Raw genomic sequence first — 26,897 nt, 5'->3', positions numbered from 1 at the left:
TGTCCCTGCTTTCTCTCTCACTAGTTCGCTCTCTCTCTTGTGTGTGAAGTTTAGAAATGCTCCGAGCAAATTCGGGTTTTTGACAATATCAGCATGAATCCATATTGTTTTGTAGTTTAAATGCAATAAAATAGCTTGCAGATATTATTTTGTCAGAACTTAATAGATTATTTGGCAATTAAGATATGTAAAACCTTTTATAAATACTTCTGATTTTATGTCTTGTCAGTTGATGTTTTATTTAAGAAAACTGTTCATAGTTTGTGTTGTGTTGTTGGTTATAAATGCTGAGTCACCACAAAATGTGATGGCATTAAATTAGTGGTTTCAACTGGGGGCTAGGGCCCACTACATCCAAGGGACTTAGAAAACATCCAAGGGAGCCACAGGAGGACTTAAAAGAATAACAACAACAACAACAACAACAACAGACACAATCAGGAAACTGCTATTAGATAACACCTGAACTTCTGAAATCACAAAATAAATTGTCAATAATTAATTTCATACTAAGAAATTATTTTTGAGAACAAATTTTGTCATAATAACAGCAGAAATACCAAAAATATATTTGCCTGTATGGTGGGAAAAGTTGAATATTTTGTTTGACAATGAGGAGCATTTGAGTTCACTGCATATTTAGCAAATATCAGCAAGGCATCTGTAGTCAAACTAGGGCTGCACAATAAATCGCATGCAATATTCAATGCGTATCTTGTCAGTAAACCCGGTTCTGTAATCAGCTGTAAATCTCCATCATCCGTGCGCTTTCACATGGAGCAGCATTAAATAAACAGAGACGTTGTTCACTGAAGAGCTGTGCAAAACCATGATCATATTTTGCACATGTTTTGAGCAGCTTCTCAGTGAACAACACCTCTGTGTAGTTAATTCTGCTCCATGTGAAAGCGTGCAGGTAATGGAGATTTACCGCTGATTAAAGAACCGGCTTAACTGACAAGATGCGCATTAAGTATCGCATGCAATTTATCGTGCAGCCCTAAACCAAATGCTGCTAGATCTAAAATATGATCTGTACTTGAATAAATATCTTGTTTCAAGGTAATTCATATTGGATGGATTTTTTTTTTGAGGATTGCAAATTAGTTTTTTTCCACAGTAGAATACTGATAATTGTGGAAGGATGGTTTAAATGTGCTAAATTATGATGTAAATAATTTCACAATGCAGAAAACAGTAATGCTATCAAAATGTTTCCTGCAGATATGGCCGTATAGTATTCACAACAGTCCACTACCATGAAATCTCTTAACAGTTTGGTGAGAAGAATATATTATCACAAACACACACACACACACACACACATACTTCCTCTGGGTTCAGCATCTCATACCAGAGGCCAAACCATCTGCCAGCCTGATCGCTGGCCTTTGAGACTCGGTTCACTGTTTCCTTCATTTCTTTTCACCACTCACTACCCAGAGGCCAAAACCTTCCACGATTACATTAACAGAATGACAGCCTTAACGGCTGTGTCCTTGTCTTAGCAGCGGCCTGCTGAGAATAACCTGCCACACTCTTAAGGATGCTCCGTAAATCAAAAGCATTTTATCGTTGTATTCACCTGTCCAGATGCAAACGGGAGCACACAAAAGGCCAAAAGGCATTAATGTAGTTGTTTTATGTCTTTTTTATAGTGACTGCCATGGATTCAGAAGATGAACCCTTGTTGCTCCAAGGTACCTGGAACCTAAGTGAGTTTGAAGAGCAAGAAGAGGAGGAAGAGGAAGAGGAAGGAGCAGGAGAAACAGAACAACCAGCTGGAAATGAGCAGGTCTGTAAAGGGTTGTGGTGGGCTTTTGGGTGGGTGTACACGCAACCCTGGGTGAGCGGACTGGTTCTGGCCATGGGATTTCTGGTACCCTTCACCATTTCGGCTTATATGTTCCTTCGCTGTGAACCCCTAGACATTGACCTTTCTTACAGCGCATTCGAGGTCAGGAGTCATGCCTCGGCAGAACGTTTTGACGCTCTCACCATTGCCGTGAAAAGTCAGTTGGGGTCTTGGGACAGGCACAGGCGGGACGCAGAGGGATTTGACCTTGAAGCCAATGCTCTGAGGGACCTTTTTTTGCTCATGGTAAACAGAAAAGGGAAGGACGTCTCTACAGTGGTGAATGTCACAGAACCTGCAGGGATCTTGGGACAGACTGAGCCGGGGGCACACAATGACAACAGACAGTTTGGAAATGAGAAAAACAACAAGACTAAAGAGGAATCTGTAAAGCCTAACATAGCAGTAGACCTCAATTCGAGTGATGCTGGAGATCATGGGAAACCAGACTCACCCTTAATAAGGAAGCAAAGATTTGCGGGATACTCCTACCTCCAGTCCCAGGCTCTGTGGAGGATAGAGCTAGTGTTCGTGGCCCAGGGCGACAAGGATAACAACATCTTCACCCCCGAACGCCTTCACACCATTCACCAAATAGAGAGACTTCTAATGCAGCACCCTCAGTTTCAACAGTTCTGCTGGAAGCCACTGGAAATGTTGCGAGACTTGCCTTTGGGACCTTCCTTCTGCTCCCCTCCAAGCTCCCTCCTGTCCTACCTTTTTCCCAGTGAGCGTGGGGGTAAGATCTACTATGATGGAATGGGACCTGATCTAGCCGATATACATGGTAAGTCATTGGGGGCAAAACTATCCCACTCCACATTAACAATTCAGTAATCCTCATTTATTTTTCACTTGAATACTTTTGAATGCTGGAAGGCATATTGAGTAAAATGAAGCTTAATTACAGCAGATAAGCTGCAGCTGGTTCTTTATGGTTTCTAGCTAGTCCAAGTTGGTTTAAAAGTTGGACTTTGCTGATCTAAGAGACATATTGGAGCAGAAACACACCAGCTGTACCAGGTTAAACTGGAATGGCCTGGTTTGCAAGTAGGGTTAGCCTTTGTTAACATATAACAGGGGAGTCCAATATTGCTCCTGGTTGGCCAATATCCTATAGACCTATATCCTATACACACTTACCTGTAAGTTTCCAATGATCCTAAAGACCTTTATTAATTGTTTCAGTGCAAAAAACATTGCAGAGCAAAGAGGAATCTGACAACACGCTGACAGACAAGACAGAGCAGGTTACTTTAGGTATAAAACCAAGTCCCGGCTTTCAATTTTGTCTTTTTAAAAGAAATTAAAACAATAAATATTGTTTTGTAGCTTTAATGTGTCATGACAGATCACTGTAATTCCTCAGTTTAAGCGGCATGTGAACCAATCATCTCTTTTTCTTTATTAGTTATAGCATGACAAAAACTTGAATGAAAATCAGAAGGTATCTTATTTCAACCAAAGAAAAACCTCAATACACACTATTTTTCAAGTTCAAGTCCACCGACGTTGATGTACTCTCCAGGCTGGTTTGTTTGTCAGACAAAAATGGCAGATTCGGCATTATAATTGGTCATTGCATGCCAAAAAAAAAAAAAAAACACTTCCTGCGAAGTGTCAAACTCTGCAGGAAAGTGTTCCTTTTGAAGCAGGACTGGACACCCATCTACATATATTGTAAAGAGTAACCACAAATAGTGACTTTTTTAACGTCAATGCCCCCTTCACAATTTTGATCCAATGAAAACTGAAATCTTTTTTGATTGTAATATCCTCTATTCTTAGGTGCCCTGAGCTTGGCCATCACTCATCCGCAATTTTACTGGTACGTTGATGAGACACTCACACCGGACAAGCTTCAGTCTTCTCTTCTTCGCAGTGAGATCCATTTTGGAGCTCCTCTTCCCTCCTTCTACTCTCTTCAAGACAGACCTCTCGAACAGAGATGTCTCTTCAGAGACTTTGTGGTGCAGTATGCGGACATACTGTCACAACAATCCACCAGGTGGGTGTTCCGATCACAGCTGGTGTTGGGATCACTTAAACAAGAAGGCTTATTGTTTATTTGTCTGGTCTAATACCATGAATGGTCAATTAAAACAAAATCGATTTAACAAACATACAAACCAGGGAATTCAGCATGAGATTCATGATTGCTTGTGGAGCATTATACATGGTGCTTGGATACTAGAGCTTGTCGTGAAACAAACATTTATCATTGTAATTATTGTGTTCATACTGTATTGCAAAACTTTTTTTCTGCTATTGAGGTGGGATACGGGTAAGGTTAGGGACAGATTTGGTGGTAGTTTGTAGGTTTAAGGGTGGGTTAAGGTGTAACAGTGTAATTATACATGTAATTACAGAAAGTTATTACAGATGTAATTACATTCTGTTTTTTTTTTTAAGTAAATTGTAAAAACATGTACTGTAGGTACACAATAAGTGTGTTGTTCCAAACTGTTAGTTTAAATGTAATATACATAGTAGTTAAGGGCACCTAATACAAAGTTGGACCATTGCTTTTAATAAATGATGCTATCTGTCGAAATTCACTGAGGATTAGAATGTAGTCCATATTGAATAGAAACATGTGTGAAATTGACTTAGATCCCAGTTGGTGGAAGCTTTATTCCCCACCTTGTATATATCTGCAATGTCCATATGCATATTGCCAAGTTGATAAGTGACATATTACACTGCTAAAAAAATATATATTTTTTTAAGAAACATTTAAAAAGAATTCTTAAAGATATAATTACAAAACATTAGTTTTTTCAGACAACATATTTTAAATATTCTTTTTTTCATCCCACTGGGAAATTCATATTTGTTTATACTATAAATCAAGTTTAATTTCTGCAGGTTAATTTATTGTATTAAGGAAGGTTTTTTTTGGAAGCACAATAAATATAGTAAATATACTTCACAAAGTGGAGAAGATTAATGTTATTGTGCAGAGAATGGTGTTTTAATTGCAATCAGGGCTACGGTTCAGTGTGAAAGTCTGTATAATGTTGTTCTTCATAAAATATATTCATGCAATTCAGATTACACACATAAATTAAAAACATGAGGCTTCCCTGCCATGCAAAATCTCTTCCAAAATCAGTTTTGTAACATGAATAAACTCCTCAACTCCATTCATGGCATTTTATTCTAAAAGTGATATAATGTATTAAATTAAAATTAAAGTGTGTGTGAAAATTGTCATAAGGCAAAATTTGCTTTCATAAATTTGACATCCATAATGGCTCCATGAACTTACGAGGACCACCTCAATGGCATAATAGTAATGAATCATGGCCCAGTCCTCCTGCTCTTCTGTGAAGCAGCTGAAGATACTGTTCGCTTTAATAACACAAAACTAACGAGTTATAGATAAATTATTAAACACACAATGGGAGACTATTAAGTCAAAAAGTATTCCTTATAGTGTGAGTGACAAAAGTCAGAGGCTTCGATTTTAGCTGTAGTCGTTTATGCAAATGAAACCCCAGAAGGATGATCAGACTTTGAAACGAAACCTGCCATGAATCAGAGACAATGACTCAAAGCTTTATTACATCTGCAAAACACTCCTAATATTCTTACTGCTGTCAAGACAGTGAATGTAAACAGATGCTATTCAAATGACAGCCATTACCGCAGGATGACAATAATTGTAGTAGGCCTAGAAATAAGCCAGTGGCCAGATGCAGAATAGGCATTCATTGAAGCTCTGATACTGTAATAACTCCTTTAATAGCCCCACAAAGTAATTTAGATAATCTTTTTGCATCTACTAATGTGTACCCATCTCCATTTTGTCTCTCATCCCACTCATCTAGTCCTTCTATTGTAACATATTGACTGATGTCAGCCATAACCCATCTTGACTATCCTTCTCTCTCATCTCTTTTTTTTTTTTGATTCTCTCTCAGTAAAGTGAAGGTGTTGTATGGGGGTACGGAGTTATTCGACGATGAAGTGCGGAAGACCTTTCACAGTGACATGTTGCTGGCTTTGTTCAGTGGGGGATGCATTACTGTCCTTGTGTACGTTCTCACCTCATTTTCTGGTAAGACACTGCCCAAGCATTCTAATCAAATAAACCTGCAGACACCACAGTGATTTTAGCGTAGTTAAATGGATAGTTCACCCAAAAAGGAAAATTTGATGTTTATCTGCTTACCCCCAGGGCACCCAAGATGTAGGTGACTTTGTTTGTTCAGTAGAACACAAACTGAGATTTTTAACAAAAGCCGTTGCAGTCTCTCAGTCTTATAATTGATGTGAATGGGATGGGAATCACAAACATACACAAACAAACATTGATGTGTAAAGACAAAAAACGTATTTTAAAAAGTATTTATATAGATTTTTACGTCTGATTCACACAATGTCCAAACTGTTAGAACTCCCCGGAGTGCATCCTCCTGAGCGCATTCTCAGCAGCAGGAGTGTGAGGCATCTTCTTCTTCTTCTTGCTTTATGGCAGATCGCAGACTTAAAAGTGCATTACCGGCACCTATTTCTCAAGTGGAGATTGTAGATAGAGTGTCAATGGTCCACTTGAGAGATAGGTGGCGGTAATGCACTTTTAAGTCTGAGCACTTATATTTATTGCATGTTTGCTGTCAGGATTTTTCAGCGAGTCTTTTTGCAGGTTACATCTATGAAGCTTATTTTTAATGCAAGAGCTGGCGCAGCCATTTTGAACTTGAATGTGCAGGGCTTTTAAGCTGCTTGCAGTTATTTCAGGAGTACACTCCATAATACAAGGCTTATGTGCTGTTTTAATACAAATGTATTTTTATATGGATTTTTTACATTTTGCCCATATTTTGAATTACAAATCAGATTGAATTGCATTATAGGGTTAAAGGAAAAATGTCTCACTTAATGAAAAGGTACTGCTAATTTATGCTGGTTGATATTGCAGACTGGTATCAAGTTATTTTAAATTATTATCATAATCACTTTTAATTCCTCACTTTTAAATTCATTATAATTTAATTCAACCAGGAGCAAATAGCACAAATTGTTTTATTGTACTTTGTTATTATGGTAACACATTATAATAAGCTCCCATAAGGTAACATTAGTTAATGTGTTCATTAAAATTAATTAGCGGTGAGCTGTTAATTTCTTATAGGATTCATCCATCTTTGTCAACGTTAGTTAAAGTTAAAGTTTTAAAACTTTTCATTGTCAGTTTATGCCAGCTCAGGTCCATTAAATAATATTATTAAAGGGTTGGTTCACCCAAAAATGAAAATTATGTCATTAATAACTCACCCTCATGTCGTTCTAAACCAGTAAGACCTCCATTTATCTTCCAAACACAGTTTAAGATATTTTAGATTTAGTCCGAGAGCTCTCAGTCCCTCCATTGAAGCTGTGTGTACGGTATACTGTCCATGTTCAGAAAGGTAAGAAAAACATCATCAAAGTAGTCCATGTGACATCAGAGGATCAGTTAGAATATTTTGAAGCATCGAAAATACATTTTGGTCTAAAATATAGAAAAAACTACGACTTTATTCAGCTTTGTCTTCTCTTCCATGTCTGTTGTGAGAGAGTTCAAAACAAAGCAGTTTGTCATATCCGGTTCGCGAACGAATCATTTGATGTAACCGGATCTTTTTGAACCAGTTCACCAAATCGAACTGAATCGTTTTAAACGGTTCGCGTCTCCAATACGCATTAATTCACAAATGACTTAAGCTGTTAACTTTTTTAATGTGGTTGACAGTCCCTCTGAGTTCAAACAAACCAATATCCTGGAGTAATTCATTTACTCAAACAGTACACTGACTGAACTGCTGTGAAGAGAGAATCAATCCACATTAGTATTGATTTCTTGAATGTAGAATTTAATTGATGAGTGCATACTGTCTATTGTATTTTTTATTTTAGGAATCATGAACTAGCCTGGAAATACCAAACATTGCTACTTCGCTTTGCTTCATAGTCAGAGTCTCGTGGGGGCATGCTTGTCTGAAGTTTAAAATCTTTGGTTACCTATAAGCCAATCATATAATGTTTGGTTATGACGTGTGTTATTTGCCGGCTCAGCCGCTTCAAATTTCCACTGTAAACACAGGTACAGTATGCTGCGAAAAAAAATGGCAGATCACAATTATCGCCTTGCCGGACTTTGGCCTCCCCAGTTTCTCGCTAACGATCGGTAACAGTTGATAAATTTAACTTTTTCCAAAACCTGTCAGGACCTGGGAGTAGGGCCACAACTTCACCACCATTCAAAATGTGAAACAAACACGGTTCTTGTTTGGGCTTCAGTTGGCAAATGCCGGGAATATTCTCCACAACAGAGCGAATAGCATCTTGTGTCTCCGTGTCCGTTTTCGATTTCCCTAACCTAAACTACTATCCTATATTCGGCGCTTAGCGTCTACGTCACAGCTTTCAGCCCGCCCTCTGTTCGTTGATTGGCCGGCTGTTTTGGAGCCGGAGGAGAACTGGGAGATTGTTCGCTATCTCAGACTGAGTACAGAAGCAAACTGAAATTGAGCGGAAGTACGAAGTCTGATATAATCAGGCTAATCACGAACTAACAATGCACATAACTACTACATACTACTATTTATTTTTCTCATTAATTTCAAGTCGTCTAAATTAAGAGTGGCTTATGTATTATGAAAAAAGTAATTATCAATAAACAATAATACATTTAAAAATACATGCTGTAAAAATGCTTAGTTCTCGATACTAAATGTATTAATATTGTTACCAATTTGTGTTGTTTTTTATTGTAAAGTGCTGTACAATTTAAAAATGTATATTTGATGGATACCGATGGATACTGACTGATCAATACATGGTTCCAGCCTTGCTGAAATATTGTAGCAGATATGATTCAATGTTTTTATGATTTTTTTTTCATTGAAATTGAAACTGGATTTCATTTTCTAGTGTGAAGAAAGGCCTCAGTATGCTTTGAGTCAACATATGTGTCAACAGATCTTTCTGAAATGAAATCTGACTGATGTCTTGAACTTGCACAGACAGCCCACACATGCAGCAGCAGGAGTTTACAACTTTGTGCCGGATGACTTAATTAGACACAGCAGTAAGCATGTATTTCAGCTAGGAATCTATTAAATGCACAAGACGATACAGGCTTGAAGGTGTACAAACTGGTTGTTGTGCAAATTCATCAAGTAAATCCTATTGATTTGGCTGTCTCTCAGCTCCACAGCTGCTTTTCTTGGTATATTCAGGTCATTATACTATTTTTGTCAGAACATTGTTAAAATGAGGCTTATTTTCTCACAGCTGCTGCATCAACAACCGTCTGGACAATGGAAAATGGAGCTCCACTTTTCCATTTGACATTTTTACAAAAAAAAACTCAATGACGCTTTTTCACATTAGGTAACTTGACCTCTGTGCTTTATCTGCATATCATATAACCTTCCCTGAGCCTTCAAAATTCGTTGATGTCAGCTGCATTTACAATGTGCTGCCTTGTAAGAGAAACAATAGAGAGCTCTCAAATGCTGTTGTTCCACTCAGCTTGGGAATGTTTGTTACGAAACCTTTAGCACTCTCTCTTCGCCACAGAACAGAGAGTGCTACTTTTTTGTTAATTCAGGGATAAAAGCGTGAAAGCACATAAAACATCTTGTGCTGTAAAATGGTGACGTATTTCAAACTTGACAGTAAAGCCTTGGTGAACTCAGTGTTGGAGCAATTAGCTTGATGTACTGATGCAAACTTACATTTTTGAATACTGTAGCATTACTGTAGCTCAGTTATCAAAATAATGTAATTCTTATGGTAAACAGGCTAATGTTTTAGTGGTACTTTTGCTAGCAGTTTATTGTGTGCAGCCATTCATTTTAGTTATTCGCTCAATTTGGATGGTTTATTAAAAGAACTAGAAATGTTCACTGATTCTCTGTGAAAGATCTATAGCAAAATTTCAAATTTGTGCTGTCTATTACTGAGTTTGACTAAGTTAGACTACCATTAAGATGTTTGATGTCAGAAAGATTTACTTTTATTCAGTGAGGACACTGAATAAATAATTAAAAGTGACAGCAAAGATTTTCATATAGCCAAAAAAGCTTTATATTTTAAATAAATGCTGCTGAATTAGAATGATTTTTTGAAGGATCATGTGACACTGAAGACTGGAGTAATAATGATGAAAATTCAGCATTTCATCACAGGATTAAATTACATTTAGAAATATATATTCAAATAGAAAAGTGTGATTGTAATAATATTTCACCATTATTGCTGTTTTTACTGTATTTGGATCAAATAAATGCAACCTTGGTGAACCTAATAAAATCTTAAATAAAAATAAAATAATTTTTAAGTGCATATAATATAGATGTTTTCTAGTTATATTAATTATTTTAGTGAAAATTAAAAGACTTTAGAAACTAATAGAAGTAAGTTATACTTATCTATATAAGTTCAGTGCCTGATAATACTGTTCCGATTGCACGTGCAATTATCAAATTGCAATGCAACCCTTTTAAAGAATCATTTAGCTGATTTTTTATATCTTGGTGGGAACAGCTAACCAAAGATGACATTTACTGTGGTTTGAACTGAGTAGCAAGTTGGCAAGATATACTCCCAAAATAGTTTTTTCCAGCACTGGAAGCACAGTAATTTCTTGATTTGAATTTAAGCTTCACTGTCCATTTAATTTCTCTGCAGTGTTTCTGACGTTCTTTGGCTTGGCCAGTATTGGTCTGAGCTGTCTCATGGCACTCTTCTTGTATCATGTGGTGTTTGGAGTGAAATATCTCGGCATTCTCAATGGAGTGGCAGCTTTCGTCATCATAGGCATTGGTGAGAATACTAAAACATCAACCTATGAGCATTGTAAATTAACATATAGATTGGTCCTACTGTACCATCTTAAGTTGAATCTTTATCTTTCTTTCCTTCCAGGTGTGGATGACGTGTTTGTGTTCATCAGCACGTTCAGACAGTCAGCCCACTTGACTTGCTCACTGCAGCGTATGATTTACACAATAAAGACAGCAGGCCGAGCCACGTTCCTCACGTCTTTCACAACAGCAGCAGCATATGCTGCAAACACCTTCTCACAGGTGCAGTCAGCTGAGCAGAATAAGCATGCTAGTCAAGGTTTCTTGCAGCAAAATCAGTTGTATTGTAGTTTTTCTGAACAATTTTGCACAGGCTGTTTTTACTGCTGTACTTTTAAACCTCACATATGATATAATAGCCTTTCTGAAGGGCAGTACTAAATGAAAAAAAAAATCCATTCTCCATTCTGTTCAAAAATTTTCTCTTAATGCATGGTTTTCCTTCTGGAGCATCAGGGAGTGTTTGAACCTTCTGTAATAGTTGCATATGAGTCCCTCGGTTGTCCTCAGTGTGAAAGATGGATCTCAAAATAATACAGTCATTGTTGAAAAGCCTTCAAATACAAAAAAAAAAAATACTGAAAAACCAAAGAATTTGTGGGACCTAAAGGATTTTTTTCTGCAGAACAGCTGGCAGTTTAACTGTTCAGGACAACCATGGACTCATGAACAACTATCACAAAAAAATCTAAAAAAAAAAAAAAAAAAAAAACTGTGGATCATTCAGGTCATTCACTTGACAGCTTAAGAATCAAGTGTATTTAAACTTTTGAACGGGGTCATTTTTATAAATTCAACTATTATTTTCTGTTGTGAAATCGGTACTAAATAAACAACAACATGCATTTTGTATGATCCCTCTTGTTTTTGTAAAATAATTAACATTTTGTAGACTTTGCAAGGTGTATGTAAACTTCTGGCTTCAACTGTATGTATTAAGTGAACCTAAGCTGCTTCAGTCCAGTAAGTATTATACTGTATAAATGAACTCTGTTATGATTTGCTAACCTCAACATACTAATGTAATTCACAGTGTTGATCATCAGGGTTGTTTGCTAAATACTACACATGCATATGTCAATGTGCTCATGGTCGTGACATCAATTCCCTGACAAGTTTTTTTCTATGACTGTCAATTTTACACAATGAAAAAAAAATTAAAAATAAATTCTGTTTTCAGTTACGACCTGCGACTTCTACATTCTATAACTTTCCTGTCATCAAAGCTTTAAGTGGTATGATAAAACAAGCTAAAGTTCTGAGTGAACTTGAGGATTTGTATGTGACCTCCTACTTTGAAGCTCAGGATCTAACATCAATCAAAAAATAAACACCATGAGCACAAATGATGAAACAAGCTGCAAGAACATGTAGAGTAGACAGTCGAACATTGCTTTATCTTTAAAGAGGGTCTTATTTTATTCACGGTAGCTTTTGTACCCATGTGGCTTTTATGTTTCTGTCACTGACTCATGTTTATTTAGTAGCGTAGTCTGGCGTGATGAGGATCCCACTAATTTATTTTAAAACATGCAATGGAGTGAAAAAATTCGGACAACACCTTACGTGTGACCTTTATCTGTTTTGCATGTATCATTAGATCCCAGCGGTTCATGACTTCGGTCTGTTCATGTCTCTTATTGTGAGCTGCTGCTGGCTTTGGGTGTCCATTCTCATGCCTGCTGCCCTTTGCATCTGGAGCCAGTGTGGAGCTGCCCATGCCAACACCTGTCCCAAATGGTAGATTGTGTTATTTCTTCCAAAATGTCTTTGGAGAATTTGAGTGTTTTTGTTTTGTTTGTTCTTTTTTGGGTGCATACATTGGAAGACAATATCCACCAAAACTGTTTGGTTACCAAATTTGGTCAAAATACCTCAACATTTTCTCATGGGAAAACTAAGAGATTTGTCTGTTCCCTTTCAGTCGGTCACGTTCGACGTTACGAATGGGATCTCGCCCGAGAGCCCAATCACCTTCGAGTGGTACAAAACGAGCCAATGGTACACAAAGTACCTTGGTCTGCAGGATTTGCATCGCGAGCTCCGCCCCGCAGAGCGGGTATATAAGGAGCAATGCGAGCAACTCGCATTCAAGCTTTCGCTTCGGAGCCAAGCACATCGCGTGCTGTTTTCACCGGAGTGCTACAAGCAAGAGCTGGTGTTGGTGTGACGGCCCGATTCAGCGGTTCATCTGGGTTTCCTGCGACAGCTCCCGCGTTCCCCTGAGCGCTTCAACACTTCTGAAAGAGCAAATTTCTTTCACAAAAGAGATACGGGCTGATTTGCGTCTTTTTAAAGATGTCATTTCGCCCGTGTGTTTCTGGGTGTGGTCGATACATCGCTCCTCGTGACGGCCACGATCGCTGTGTCACGTGTCTGGGCTTCCAGCACGCTGAGACTGCGTTCGTGGATGGCTCATGTACTCATTGCGGGGACATGACCATCTCGGCATTGAGATCGAGACTCGATTACCTTAAAAGGTATAGAGTCCCCTCTGCCACACCCCGTTCTAGCTCTTCTCGTAAGAGGGCTACTTCGGCTGGTGGCCAGGGTGATCTGAGGGTTACTGTGTGGGCTTCCCCGACGAGCCAACCTCCTCGGGCCACACCCCCCCTCACATACGCCGCAGCCGGTTGAGTTTCCGGATGAGTTTGCTGGACCCTCTCAGGCTCCTGACATCTCATTCGGGGCTCGCGAAGAAGACCGTATGTCGATCACTGCATCACAGGGCGGGCTTGAGTCCTCGGGAGATGAGTGGAATCCTCCGCCCTGTCCCGAGCACTCGAGGCTGGATGATTGGTTCCTGGGGGCTGCTCATGAGGATCGCCAGCACCCCCCTCTGGTTCCTTTCTTCCCGGAAGTGCACCAGGAAGTAACCAGTTCATGGAAGGCACCTTTAACTGCCCAAAACCGTTCTGGTACTTCCTCCACCTTCACTGCCATCGATGGCGGGGCGGGCAAGGGGTATGCTGGGATTCCCCCGGTGAAGCGTTCTGTTGTGATGCAACTGTGTCCACAGAGCGCCTCCGCTTGGCGTGGCGGTCCCAAGCTGCCCTCCAAGGCCTGTAAGTTCTCATCCACGCTTGTGGCCAAGGCTTACAGAGCTTTGGGCCAGGCCGCTTCTTCCCTGCATGCCATGGCCTCTCTTCAGGTCTATCAGGCCAAGCTGCTCCGGCAGCTGCACGAGGGCAGTGCTGACCCAGGGGTTTTGCAGGAGGCGCGCACTGCTACCGACCTCGCTCTCCGGGCGACGAAGGTCACTGCGCACTCCTTGGGTCAGGTGATGTCCACTTTGGTGGTCCAGGAGCTCCACCTATGGCTGAACCTGGCAGACATGAGGGAGTCTGATCGGGCTCAGCTCCTCAACTCCCCGGTCTCCCAGGATGGCCTCTTGAGCTCTAGAGAGCTTTGCCCAGCAGTTCTCTGCCACCCAGAAGCAGTCTGAGGCCATTAGACACAGTTCTCATTTTCTTTTTGTTCCGCCATTGGCCCTGCGGCCGGTGGTACCCAAACCTTCACTAAAAGAGCTGTTTCCTCTACCTCCGGGTCCCAAGAGGCCATGAACGACCATTGGCGACGTGCTTCCTCGCCGCTCTTGTTCTCCTCTCCCCTTGCCAGTTTCCATGCAAAGCCGGCTCGAGAACGCTTCGCCTTCTCATGCCCTCTTTGCTACTGGAGTCGGACGAGTGCACGCACTCCGCCCCCGCTAAGGGACGCTATGCCTCCCATGCCGGGGCTGTCTGCTGCACCACGCTGCCCCACCGTGGGTACGCCTGTAGTCCCCTTGACCCCGCTGGTTCGGTTTCTGGGAGCCTGGCTAGAGCTCCCCAGGCCTTCCCGCTGGCTCATCCGGACGCTCAGGCTCGGCTACGCGATTCAGTTCGCCCCACGTCCCCCCAGGTTTCGGGGTGTCCACGCAACGATGATGGGCAAAGATGCCCCTGTCATGCGCACGGAGGTCGTGACCCTGCTGGCAAAGGGCGCGATAGAGCCGGTCCCTCCAGCTGACATGAGGTCTGGCTTTTACAGCCCTTTCTCCATAGTACCCAAGAAGACAGGTGGGTTACGGCCAATCCTGGACTTGCTTGCCTTGAACCGAGACCTGCACAGACTCCCGTTCAAGATGCTAATGCCCAAGCACATTTTCGAATGCATTCGTCTGATGGATTGGTTTGCAGCGATCAACCTGAAGGACGCGTACTTTCATGTCTCCATTCTTCCTCGACACAGACCGTTTCTTCGGTTTACTTTCGAGGGGCAGGCATATCAGTACAAGGTTCTCCCATTCGGGTTGGCCCTGTCTCCCCGCATCTTTACGAAGGTCGCGGAGCGAGCCCTGGCTCCTCTCAGGGAACAAGGTGTCCGTATCCTCAACTACCTCGACGACTGGCTGATCCTAGCTCACTCTCGAGAGTGGTTGTGCGAGCACAGGGATCTGGTGCTCAGACACCTCGCCCGACTGGGTCTTCAGGTCAACTGGGAAAAGAGCAATCTCTCCCTTGTGCAGAGGATCTCTTTTCTCGGTATGGAAATAGACTCGGTCGCCATGTTCGCGTGGCTTATGAACGAGCGCGCGCAGTCACTGCTGAATTACCTGAGACAATTCGAGGGCAAGAGAGTGGTTCCACTGAAACTGTTTCAGAGGCTCCTGGGGCATATGGCGTCCGTGGTGGCGGTCATACCGCTCGAGTTACTCCATATGAGACCGCTTCAGCACTGGCTTCACGACCAAGTCCCGAGATGGGCATGGCAACAGGGCACGCTCCGAGTGACCATCAATCCGGCCTGCTGCCGAAACTTCAACCCCGTGGTTGGACCCCTCATTTCTATGGGCCGGCGTGCGCCTAGAACCAGTGTCCAGACATGTTGTTGTGCCAACAGATGCCTCTGCCACGGGCTGGGGTGCCATGTGCAACAGGCATGCTGCGTCGGGCTCCTGGACAGGACCCTGACTTCAGTGGCATGTCAATTGCCTCGAGTTGCTAGCAGTACGGCTTGCTCTGCACCGCTTCAGGGCCCTGCTGAAGGACAAGCACGTTCTGGTCCTTACGGAAAACACTGCGACCATAGCATACATCAACCGTCAGGGTGGTCTACGCTCCCGCCGCATGTCGCAACTCGCTCGCCATCTCCTCTTGTGGAGTCACAAGCATTTGAGGTCGATTCGTGACATTCCGTGCAGGCTCAATCGTGCAGCCTACGAGCTCTCACGGCAGCAGTCTCGCCCCGGGGAATGGAGACTCCATCCCCAGTCAGTTCAGCTGATTTGGGAACGCTTCGGAGACGCTCAGGTAGACCTGTTTGCCTCTCCAGAAAGTACCCACTGCCAGTTGTTTTACTCCCTGACCAAGGGCTCTCTCGGCACGGACGCCCTGGCACACAGCTGGCCGCTGGGCTTGCGCAAGTATGCGTTTCCCCCAGTGAGCCTTCTTGCACAGATGTTGTGCAAGATCAGGGAAGACGAGGAGCAGGTCCTCATGGTTGCGCCTTTCTGGCCTGGCCGGACCTGGTTACCCGAACTTATACTCCTCGCGACAGCCCCTCTCTGGCCAATTCCTCTGAGGAAGGACCTTCTTTCTCAGTGACGGGCACCCTCTGGCACCCACGTCCCGATCTGTGGAAGCTACATGTGTGGGTTCTGGACAGGTCACTGAAGGTTTAGGTACCTTGCCACCACAGGTGGTAGCTACAATCACTTCAGCTAGAGCCATGTCCACCAGACACGCCTGCTTTGACATGCTTTGAAGTGGAACCTCTTCGTCACTTGGTGTTCTTCACGCGTGAGGACCCCTGGAAATGTCCGATTGGGTCAGTGCTTTCCTTTCTTCAGGAGGTGTTGGAAGGAAGGCTGTCTCCTTCCACCCTCAAGGTCTATGTGGCCGCCATTTCGGCTCACCATGACCCTGTTGAAGGTAAGTCTCTTGGGAGGCACGATCTGATCATCAGCTTCCTGAGAGGAGCAAGGAGGCTCAATCCACCTCGCCCTCAGCAAGTCCCCTCTTGGGACCTCCCAGTGATTCTATCAGCACTGCAGAGGGCTCCCTTCGAACCCTTGCTCTCAGTAGAGCTAAAGTTTTTATCTTTGAAAACTGCGCTCCTGACGGCTTTGGCTTCAGTGAAGAGGGTCGAGGACCTGCAGGCATTTTCAGTTGACGAAGAGTGCCTGGAATTAGGGCCGGCTAACTCTCACATTATCTTGAGACCATGGCCTGGGTACGTGCCCAAAGTTCCCACCACTCCTTTTAGGGATAAGGTGGTGAACTTGCAAGCGCTGCCCCTGGAGGAGGCAGACCCAGCCCTGGCGCTGCTCTGTCCAGTACGTGCACTCCGCACCTACATGGACAGAACTCAGTGCCTTAGGACCTCAGACCAGCTCTTTGTCTGTTACGGAGGCCAGCAGAAGGGAAAGGCTGTCTCCAAGCAGAGGTTATCCCACTGGATAGTGGATGCTATTGTCCTGGCTTATCAGGCTCAAGACCTGCCATACCCCCTAGGGGTGAGAGCTCACTCAACTAGGAGTGTAGCTTCCTCCTGGGCGCTGGAGCATGGCGCCTCGCTAACAGACATCTGTAGAGCTGCAGGCTGGGCGAAACCTAACACATTTGCGAGATTTTATAATCTCTGTGTAGAGCCCATGTCCTCCCGGGTATTCGCCCCTTCGGGCCAGTAAGGACCTGCTCAGTGTCAATCCGCTTGCTGCGCCATTCCACTCTGCGGACTGGATGTGTGCGCTATTCCCCTCAGGTGAGTTGCTCAGTCAGAACCCTGGGCAGCACTGTTAATGTCCAACACTTGCGTACATACCCTTTGGTCAGCCCTGTGTGGGACTAGGTGCCTCCATTTGTTGTGATTCCCCTTTTCTGGGCAATCCCACGTGTGTATGTCCACAGTAAGTCTCTCCGCAGCATGTGTCTTTCCCTTGGCAAGCCCCTTGCCAGCTCTGTCATTGAAACTTCCACCCTGCGGGCTGGGTACCTCAGAGTTCTTATGTATCACCACCTTGGTGGATACCTGCCTTCTGTAAGTCCTCCCACGGGCAGACAGCCTGCTAGCATACGTCCAGCTGGAATATGATACCCAGTGTATTCTGTGTGAGCTATAGGCCCTCACTCGTGCTGGCCTTATGACAGGGTGCTATCACTCACACGGGTCGCTGGAAGACAGCCATGTGGCGTTTTGTAAGGGACCCCATTCGTAATGTCGAACCTGACCGACTGAAAGGGGACGTCTTGGTTACGTATGTAACCCTCGTTCCCTGAAGGAGGGAATGGAGACGTTATGTCCCCTTGCCACATTGCTGTTCCGCTGAATGGCCGGGTCACTGGCTCGGCTCCTCAGCGAAGACTTGAATGCGAGTTGCTCGCGTTGCTCCTTATATACCCGCTCTGCGGGGCAGAGCTCGCGCTGCAAATCCCGTAGACCAAGGTACTTTGTGTACCATTGGCTCGTTTTGTACCACTCAAAGGTGATTGGGCTCTCGGGCGAGATCCCGTTTGTAACGTCTCCGTTCCCTCCTTCAGGGAACGAGGGTTACATACGTAACCAAGACGTTTCTTAAATAAAGCTATCGCACAAGTCAGATGGAATTTTATGCTTATTTTTATTATTTTGTTTTTTAAGCCTTATTCCCCATTCATGGTAATTGCTTGGAAAAGAGTGACAAGCACAGTCTTCAAAATATCTTCTTTTGTGTTTAACAGAGGACCCTAACCCTAACCCTAACTTGTTTGGAACATGAAAGAGAGTAAATGATGGCAGAATTTTAATTTTTGGGTAAATTATCTGGTTAAAGTTACAGTTCACCCAGAACAACAAATACTGTCATTATTAACATCATGCCTTTCCAAACCTTTTTGCAATTTTTTTCTTACATTGTGCTGGTCACTCTTTTCCTTGCAGTTACATTGAATGGAGAAGAAACCTTTCAAGATTAAAAAAGAAAATGCTGCATGAATGAATGAATGGTATTTTATTAAGACTTTAGTAAGTATTTGATTTGTATTTTTAAAGTTAACAGCTCATTGCTGGGGGACAGTTATTAGTGAATAATGTGTACAATGTCTCACATTAAGCTATTGTAAAAGTCAGATACATGTCTTTTATGGTTCTTTGGCATTGCTTTTGAAGCTTGAAAGCTACAGTGCCCATTTATTGTAATTTTATAGAAAAGACTGACAAGCACAGCATTCAAAATATCTTCTTTTGTGCTCCACAGAAGACATCAATTCATAAGGTTTGGAATGACTTGAAAATAAGTAAATGGTGACAGAACTTTTATTTGAACAAAGACTAATTCTTTTATCAATAATATCATGTCGTTCTAACCCTGTAAGACTTTCTTTTTTTTTTCCTTTCAACATGCTGGTCACTCTTTCCAGATTTACTGAATATATATATAACCTTTCAAGATTCAAAAATGATGCCAAATGACCATAATGTATCATAAAGCAGTCCAGATATTACCCATGATAGAAATAGTGATGTCTGATTCATGAATCTTTATTTTGAATTGGATCTTTTAAATTAATTTGTTGCTGGCCACTCTTTTCCAAGCAATTACATTGACATTTACATACGATTACTTGCTTTTTTGTGTGTGTATTTTGCCTTCAACCCTGAGACTGTTAACCCTAACAGGTGGACCACTCTGACTACACTGTCCACCAGCCCCAGTCCGCTCTCAGATGAAGATGATGTTGCTCTAATAACAGTAGAATTGGAACCAGGTAATGATGATGCCATCACCACAAATGCTATTTTGATTAAACATTTGACACAGTTTGGAATATTGGAACTTTTGGAATACTGTTTACCAATGAATCATTCATGATAAAAACCATGGTGCATTATCTCAGATCATCACATTCAGCTGTCGAGTCACTCCTTGTATTGTTGATTTCTGCGCAGGTGTGTATGAGTCTGAATCCGATGCGGTGCTGCTGTCACTCTCGGCTGAAGCTCCTTTGGCCGTGTCCTCTGAAGACAGTGTAGGGGTGGTCAGCGCTTGCCTTCAGAAGCTCCTGAGACACTGGGTCGCAGAACCTGTAGTGGAGAAACGGAAAACCATTATAGGTTAGTAAAACTCGTCATGATTAGGAATGTTTAGAGGTTTATCTCAGAAGACGAGATAACGATGCTTTCATAATTCTCACATTAGTTAAGCATCTTTATTCATATGCTCTCAGTCACAGACAATGCTCTCACAGGCCGCCCACAGAGCATTGGCTAACTGTCTGATGTAAGTCACGCACAAAACTAACAAGAGCTGGCTGAAACCTTTCACTCTTTCACAGGCAGATTCACAGGCTTCTAAAATTGTATTTACACCTGTCTTTTTTGGTTTGATTAAATTGAACTCAAGTTCGTTTGCCCCCTTGATGCGGATCTTTTGGGCAGGTGTGAAGACAGCAAATCGCACTCTGGTGCAGACCAAACAACCGCACCGAGACCCAGCTGAAGAGGTGGTCTCGGTCCACTTCCAAACAAACTATGGTATGGTTGAATGGATAAACCAATGAATGGATGACCTTAAGCTCACATGTGGTTTTGTTTATAGTTTCTGGTTCACTTGCAAAAAGGTCTATGTGAACGTGAACAGCACCGAACCAAAAAAAAAAAAAATTAATATTGTATTTTGTCCAGACCAAAGCAAGTGAACTAGCGGACTTTCCTGGTATGAATACACGCTAAGTTTCTTACTGGAGTTGTGCACAGATTTTTATCATCTTGTCTGGATGCAAAGTTATGTCAAATTATGGTACAGAGTTAAGGTAATCAAGGTGATTTGCCAGTGTTTGTGAGCTTCATATAAAATAGCATGTAAGAGCTGAATTTCAGTCATTTAGTAGCATGTAAACTGGCTGTCCTTGAGTACTTTGCTAAAGGATACTGTAACGTCCAATTTCAGATTTACTTAGCTTTTGTTAGTTTGCCCTTGTGAAAATAAAGTACACTTTGGTATAGGCCTATTTTAGATATAAAATATTTAAGAATATATTTGAGTGTGAACTGAATGTAATGTTTTGGACACTTAACTGTATGTTAATTTCAATTAAATGAAAATTTATTATAGTTTAAATTGATATTAACTGCAATTAACTGACGTTTAGAGTGCTTTTTTATCAACTAAAGTTGGACTTAATTATATCTTTATATGTAATTCTATTACTTCTATTGTCTTTGAAATATGGTTAGTGACATTGCTGAATGTACCTGACAAGCATTTATAACAAACTATAATATACTTATATAAGGCAGCTTGTATCATTTTTACTGAAACTTGTATTTGTAGTTACAGTATGCATTCGTAATTATGAAGTTGCAATTTTATACATTTAAAATAAATTAACTGTGTGTAATATTGAATGACTCACTACAGTTAAAATTATAATCAAGTACTTTACATGTTAGTCAACACATCAAAATAAGTTTACCTCTTTAAAGCTAAAGAAAAGAAATTATGAATTAATTATAACTCTACATAGTATAGTATATTATAGTATAGTACTATGTACTGTAATGGCTGAAAAATTATTATCTGCAATTGAACAAAGAGTACAATAGTGAACTCTTGCTAATCAGATTCAGATTTTTCTGCTAATGTACACACAATTTGTACATTAGTAAGATGAAAATGTCCTTGCTGTTTTGTTTCAGACTCTCTTTTAATTTGTTCTTAGTATCAAGGTCAGTCTATTCACAGTTAAAACAAAGGAGCTATGAACTGCATCCCTTATGTGTCTGCAACAATGCAATTAAGCTTGTATTAGCATGTTGGAGCATAGTAAGAAATGCCTTTTGTGAAAATGCATATGTATGCAGCTGCATACATGTCAATAAGCTAAATTAGAGCCAGGTTTCTCCCAGGCCACCACTGCTGTTTCCTCTTATTAGGTGAGCAGCCTGAGCATTGTTGATACAATGGTGCTATAATTATTGACTTAGAGACAGTAACAATTACAGTCATGCATAATGTAGGTGTCACAGTGTCTGGGTTGTGTTCCCTGGGTTTCCACTAGGTGTCCTCCTTTCCCACGGTGTCTGTCACCTTATCACTTCCTGTTCCCTTATTTGGTCACCTTCCTCTTTGTTGAGTAATTGATTGTTCCCCACCTGTCTCCTGTTCCCTCATTATCCTTCTGTGTATTTATACCCGGTCTCTCTGAGTCTGTGTTACGGGGGCCTTGTTTAATGTCCTATGATTATTCATGTCCGTCGCCTCTTGCCTTGCCTTGCCTTGCCTTGCCTTGCCTTGCCTTGCCTTGCCTTGCCTTGCCTTGCCTTGCCTTGCCTTGCCTTGCCTTGCCTTGCCTTGCCTTCGTGTCTTGTTTATGTTGGATTTGGATATTCTGGTTTTGACCCTGCCTGGACTGTTTACCCCTTTGGATTACCCTTTAAATAAATGACTTACCTGCAATTGGTTCCCTCTCCTGTGTTTCCTGTAACGCCGATCGTGACAGAAGGACTCCGTCACAGTAGGAACCAGCGGTATGTCATTTTTCCGTTCCCCAGCCAAGATGGCGGAGCGGCGAACCAAGTACCTTCGGTTGATCGCCCTCCGCCAAGAGGGCAATGAAGTGGGTGCCCTGGCTCAGGTGTTCTGGTCCCTGGCCGAGGGCATGGGCTACAACGATGCGGCCCTCAAGGACTATTTCAATGGCGGGCTGGATGATCCAGTGTCTCAGGAGGAGATGGCGCAGTTAGAGACACTGGAATTCTGGGAATTCGTGCGCTACCTGCAGCATCGGCTTCGGTGGGATGCCCCAGCCACTTCTGTCTCTTCCGGCGGGGTGGTCGTCAGCCCAGCACCACTGCCCAGGATGGCAACCAGCCAAGCGCCACAACCCAAGATGGCCGCCAGTCCAGCACCACTGCCCAGGATGGCAACCAGCCAAGCGCCACAACCCAAGTTGGCCGCCAGTCCAGCACCACTGCCCAGGATGGCTACCAGCCAAGCGCCACAGCACAAGATGGCCGCTAACCCATCGCCAATGCCCAAATTGGCCACCGTTCCAGCGCCACAGCCCAAGATGGCCGCCAACCCAGCACCAATGCCCAAATTGGCCACCGGTTCAGCGCCACAGCCCAAGATGGCCGTCAGCCTAGCGCCACAGCACAAGATGGCCGTCAGTCCAGCGCCACAGCACAAGATGGCCGCTAACCCAGCGCCAATGCCCAGATTGGCCACCGGTCCAGCGCCACAGTACAAGATGGCCGCCAGCCCAGCGCCAATGCCCAAATTGGCCACCGGTTCAGCGCCACAGCCCAAGATGGCTGCCAGCCTAGCGCCACAGCACAAGATGGCCGTCAGTCCAGCGCCACAGCACAAGATGGCCGTCAGTCCAGCGCCACAGCACAAGATGGCCGTCAGTCCAGCGCCACAGTACAATATGGCCGCCAGCTCAGCACCACAGTACAAGAGGGCCGCCTGTCCAGAGTTATGGCCCAAGATGGCTGCTTGCCCAGCGCCGCTGCACAGGATGAGAGTCTCAGTTGACCCTCCGGAGTCGAGTCAGGTTCCAGTTGACCCTCCGGAGTCTAGTCAGGTTCCAGTTGACCCTCCGGAGTCGAGTCAGGTGCCAGTTGACCCTCCGGAGTCGAGTCAGGTGCCAGTTGACCCTCCGGAGTCGAGTCAGGTGCCAGTTGACCCTCCGGAGTCGAGTCAGGTGCCAGTTGACCCTCCGGAGTCGAGTCAGGTGCCAGTTGACCCTCCGGAGTCGAGTCAGGTGCCAGTGAACTCTCCGGAGTCGAGTCAGGTGCCAGTGAACTCTCCGGAGTCGAGTCAGGTGCCAGTGAACTCTCCGGAGTCGAGTCAGGTGCCAGTGAACTCTCCAGAGTCGAGTCAGGTGCCAGTAAACTCTCCTGAGTCGAGTCAGGTGCCAGTGAACTCTCCTGAGTCGAGTCAGGTGCCAGTGAACTCTCCAGAGTCGAGTCAGGTGCCAGTGAACTTTCCAGAGTCGAGTCAGGTGCCAGTGAACTCTCCAGAGTCGAGTCAGGTGCCAGTGAACTCTCCAGAGTCAAGGCTAGTCACCGCTGATCCTCCAGAGTCAAGGCTAGTCACCGCTGATCCTCCAGAGTCAAGGCTAGTCACCGATGATCCTCCAGAGTCAGGGCTAGTCACCGCTGATCCTCCAGAGTCAGGGCTAGTCACCGCTGATCCTCCAGAGTCAGGGCTAGTCACCGCTGATCCTCCAGAGTCAGGGCTAGCCACCGCTGATCCTCCAGAGTCAGGGCTAGCCACCGCTGATCCTCCAGAGTCAGGGCTAGCCACCGCTGATCCTCCAGAGTCAGGGCTAGCCACCGCTGATCCTCCAGAGTCAGGGTTAGCCACCGCTGATCCTCCAGAGTCAGGGCTAGCCACCGCTGATCCTCCAGAGTCAGGGCTGGCCACCGCTGATCCTCCAGAGTCAGGGCTGGCCACCGCTGATCCTCCAGAGTCAGGGCTGGCCACCGCTGATCCTCCAGAGTCAGGGCTGGCCACCGCTGATCCTCCAGAGTCAGGGCTGGCCACCGCTGATCCTCCAGAGTCAGGGCTGGCCACCGCTGATCCTCCATCTTCAAGGACTGAGGCTGGTCACCGGTGATCTTCAAGGACTGAGTCAAGTCACCGGTGATCTTCAAGGACTGAGTCAAGTCACCGGTGATCTTCATGAACAAAGGCAAGTCACCATTGATCTTCATGAGCAAATACAAGTCACCAATGATCTTCATGAGCAGTGTCAGGCCAGCACCAATCTTCTGGAATCCAGTAAGGACACCAGGGGATTACCAGAGTTTCGTCGTCCCGTTGGTCCAGCCGCACGGAGGTCTGCTCTGCCTTGGGGGGCTCTGGTCCTGACCACATGGCTGTGGTGGTCTTCTGCTCCTCCCTGGGGACCTTCTGCCCTGACCACATGGTTGTGGGGGTCTTCCGCTCCGTTCTGGAGTACTTTGACTTCGTCCACAAGGACGTGGTGGTCTTCGGCTCCGCCCTGGGGGGCTTCCGTCCTGACCACACGGTTGTGGTGGTCTTCTGCTCCGCCTTGGGGGCCTCTCGTCCTGACCACACGGCTGTGGTGGTTTTCTGCTCCGCCCTGGGGGACTTCTGCCCTGACCACAATGTTGTGGTGGTCTTCTGCTCCGCCCTGGGGGGCTCTCGCCCTGACTACACGGTTGTGATGGTCTTCTGCCCCGCCCTGGAGGACTCTGGTTTTGACCACAAGGACGTGGTGGTCTTCCGCTCCGCCCTGGAGGACTCTGGCGTCGACCACAAGGATGTGGTGGTCTTCTGCCCCGCCCTGGGGGGCTTCATGTTGTTGTTTTTGCTTTTTGTTTTTGTGTTCACTCCTGTTTCTGTTCCTTTCTGTTAGTCTGGCTATATACCCTGCCTGGACTGTTTACCCCTTTAAATAAATGACTTACCTGCAATTGGTTCCCTCTCCTGTGTTTCCTGTAACGCCGATCGTGACAGTAGGAGGATGCATTTAACCATTGTGCTATGCAAAAATGGCTGGTCTTTTAAAAATTTCTTGTAAATCTCACAATATGCTATGTCATCACCATTCCTGGATTCAGCCCTTTTCTAAACTTGTTTTCTTTCAGTCAGCAAGGATTTTGTATTACGTTTTGGAGGTGATCAATCATAGGCCTCACTAATCTTAGCTTACACTATATGGATAAAAGTATTGGGACACCTTACCATTATACCAACGGGGACTTTAATGTCATCGCATTATAAATACATAGACAGTTATTCCCACCTTTGCAGCTTGCAAGAAATAAAATAAAAAAAATAATGATTTCAGAAGTTATTATATTATAGTTAGTGCTGGGTAGAACTTCCTTGCATACTACAACCCTGTCTGGTGTTTCAGGTGTGTATGTTCTGGTTCTCCTGGGCTCGGTGTGGTGCTCTTGTCTCCTGCGACCAGCGAGTCACGCGCCTGTGCTCTTCCACAGAGACACCAACCTGCAGAGACTGCTGGACCTGCGCAGCAACCTCAGCGCCCAGGGCATCGCCTGCCATATGTGCTCGGGTGGGTCTTCTAAACATCGCTGCTGGAGTATTGCACTCTAGTGGCTCATTTAAAATGATTGCTTGACTCATTTGCGCTGCCTTATTTAATTAGCTTACAGATTTTCTGCTTAGGGAAAGATACAGTAGATGACGGTTGCGGGCAATTAACATTTGCTTTTGAGTAGTGCCAATATTTGGGTGTCAGGCAACTTTCATCAATAAGCCATTACATAAGGGATAGTGTTTAGTGTCACCCTGAAGGGATTCATTTATTTTTGATCTGCTACATCAGTACATTATTCATTATCAGTTACATTGTTTTGTTTGACCATAAAATGCTACAACTGAATTGGAATCAAGTATCCCAGAGAGTGTGCCATAGCAAGCATTATTTAATGCTTAACAGAGCAGTGGTTATATATTTCAAAACATATGAATACATACTGTATAAGTGTTTGAGAACAGATTTAAAATCTGGTATTAAAATTTTGAAAAATAATGAAGCCTATCCCTTGATCCCCTCAGAATTTTCTATCACATCTCTTTATATCCGGACAAATAAACATCACAAATAAAGTGGCAAAAAGGCCCAAAAAGATAAACTATACTATACAAAATTATTTGAGGTGAGTAATTTGTTTTTTAAAGAAATTAATACTTTTATTACAAGGGAATGTTACCAGAAAAGACTTTAAACCTCTTACAAAATATATTTCAGACAGATGTTTTTCTTTTGAACACTATTTTCATCAAATAATCTTGAAAATAACATATCACCTTTTTCATAAAATTTGTAAAAAAATATTCATTGATAATAATATGAAATGTTTCTTGAGTATCAAATCAGCATATTGTACTTTCTAAAGGACCATAAAGTAATCTAAAAGTTTATTTACTTTTAGATCACTGAAGACTAGAGTAATGATGCTGAAAATTCAGCTTTGATTACAAGAATAAATTTAATTTAATAGAAAAGCTGTGCTATGATAAATACCATGTTGCTAAATAATTACTATAGTTGTATACCATGGCATTTACATAGAAAAGCACACTCAAATACTTGTAGTAATATAATTAATGCTAATATTAATCTTTATTCTATGTAGTGCATGCCTAAAAAAAATATAATTTAAATGAGGATGTTTTTTGAAGGCCATGCACTATATAGTGTTTTTAATGGATTCAG

The 26,897-nt window shown here is 43.4% G+C and overlaps 1 protein-coding gene across 1 annotated transcript in view; it reads left to right on the top strand.

Moving 5' to 3' along the window:
- The first annotated feature begins 1,662 nt into the window (after positions 1–1,662).
- The window catches only part of LOC132097427 (protein dispatched homolog 3-like), a 43,791-nt gene continuing 18,556 nt past the window's right edge, over positions 1,663–26,897 (top strand). The window contains exons 1-9 of the mRNA XM_059503132.1: positions 1,663–2,642; positions 3,644–3,863; positions 5,782–5,918; positions 10,541–10,675; positions 10,778–10,938; positions 12,317–12,456; positions 19,354–19,442; positions 19,624–19,788; positions 25,569–25,730. Of these exons, the coding sequence (XP_059359115.1) occupies positions 1,667–2,642; positions 3,644–3,863; positions 5,782–5,918; positions 10,541–10,675; positions 10,778–10,938; positions 12,317–12,456; positions 19,354–19,442; positions 19,624–19,788; positions 25,569–25,730 (2,185 nt within the window). The 5' untranslated portion in view covers positions 1,663–1,666. The remainder of the gene's footprint in view (positions 2,643–3,643; positions 3,864–5,781; positions 5,919–10,540; positions 10,676–10,777; positions 10,939–12,316; positions 12,457–19,353; positions 19,443–19,623; positions 19,789–25,568; positions 25,731–26,897) is intronic.

Source organism: Carassius carassius, chromosome 21 (assembly GCF_963082965.1).
Source record: "Carassius carassius chromosome 21, fCarCar2.1, whole genome shotgun sequence".
In the NCBI taxonomy this organism is placed as follows: Eukaryota; Metazoa; Chordata; class Actinopteri; order Cypriniformes; family Cyprinidae; genus Carassius; species Carassius carassius.
This window is presented reverse-complemented; position numbering and strand designations above follow the sequence as displayed.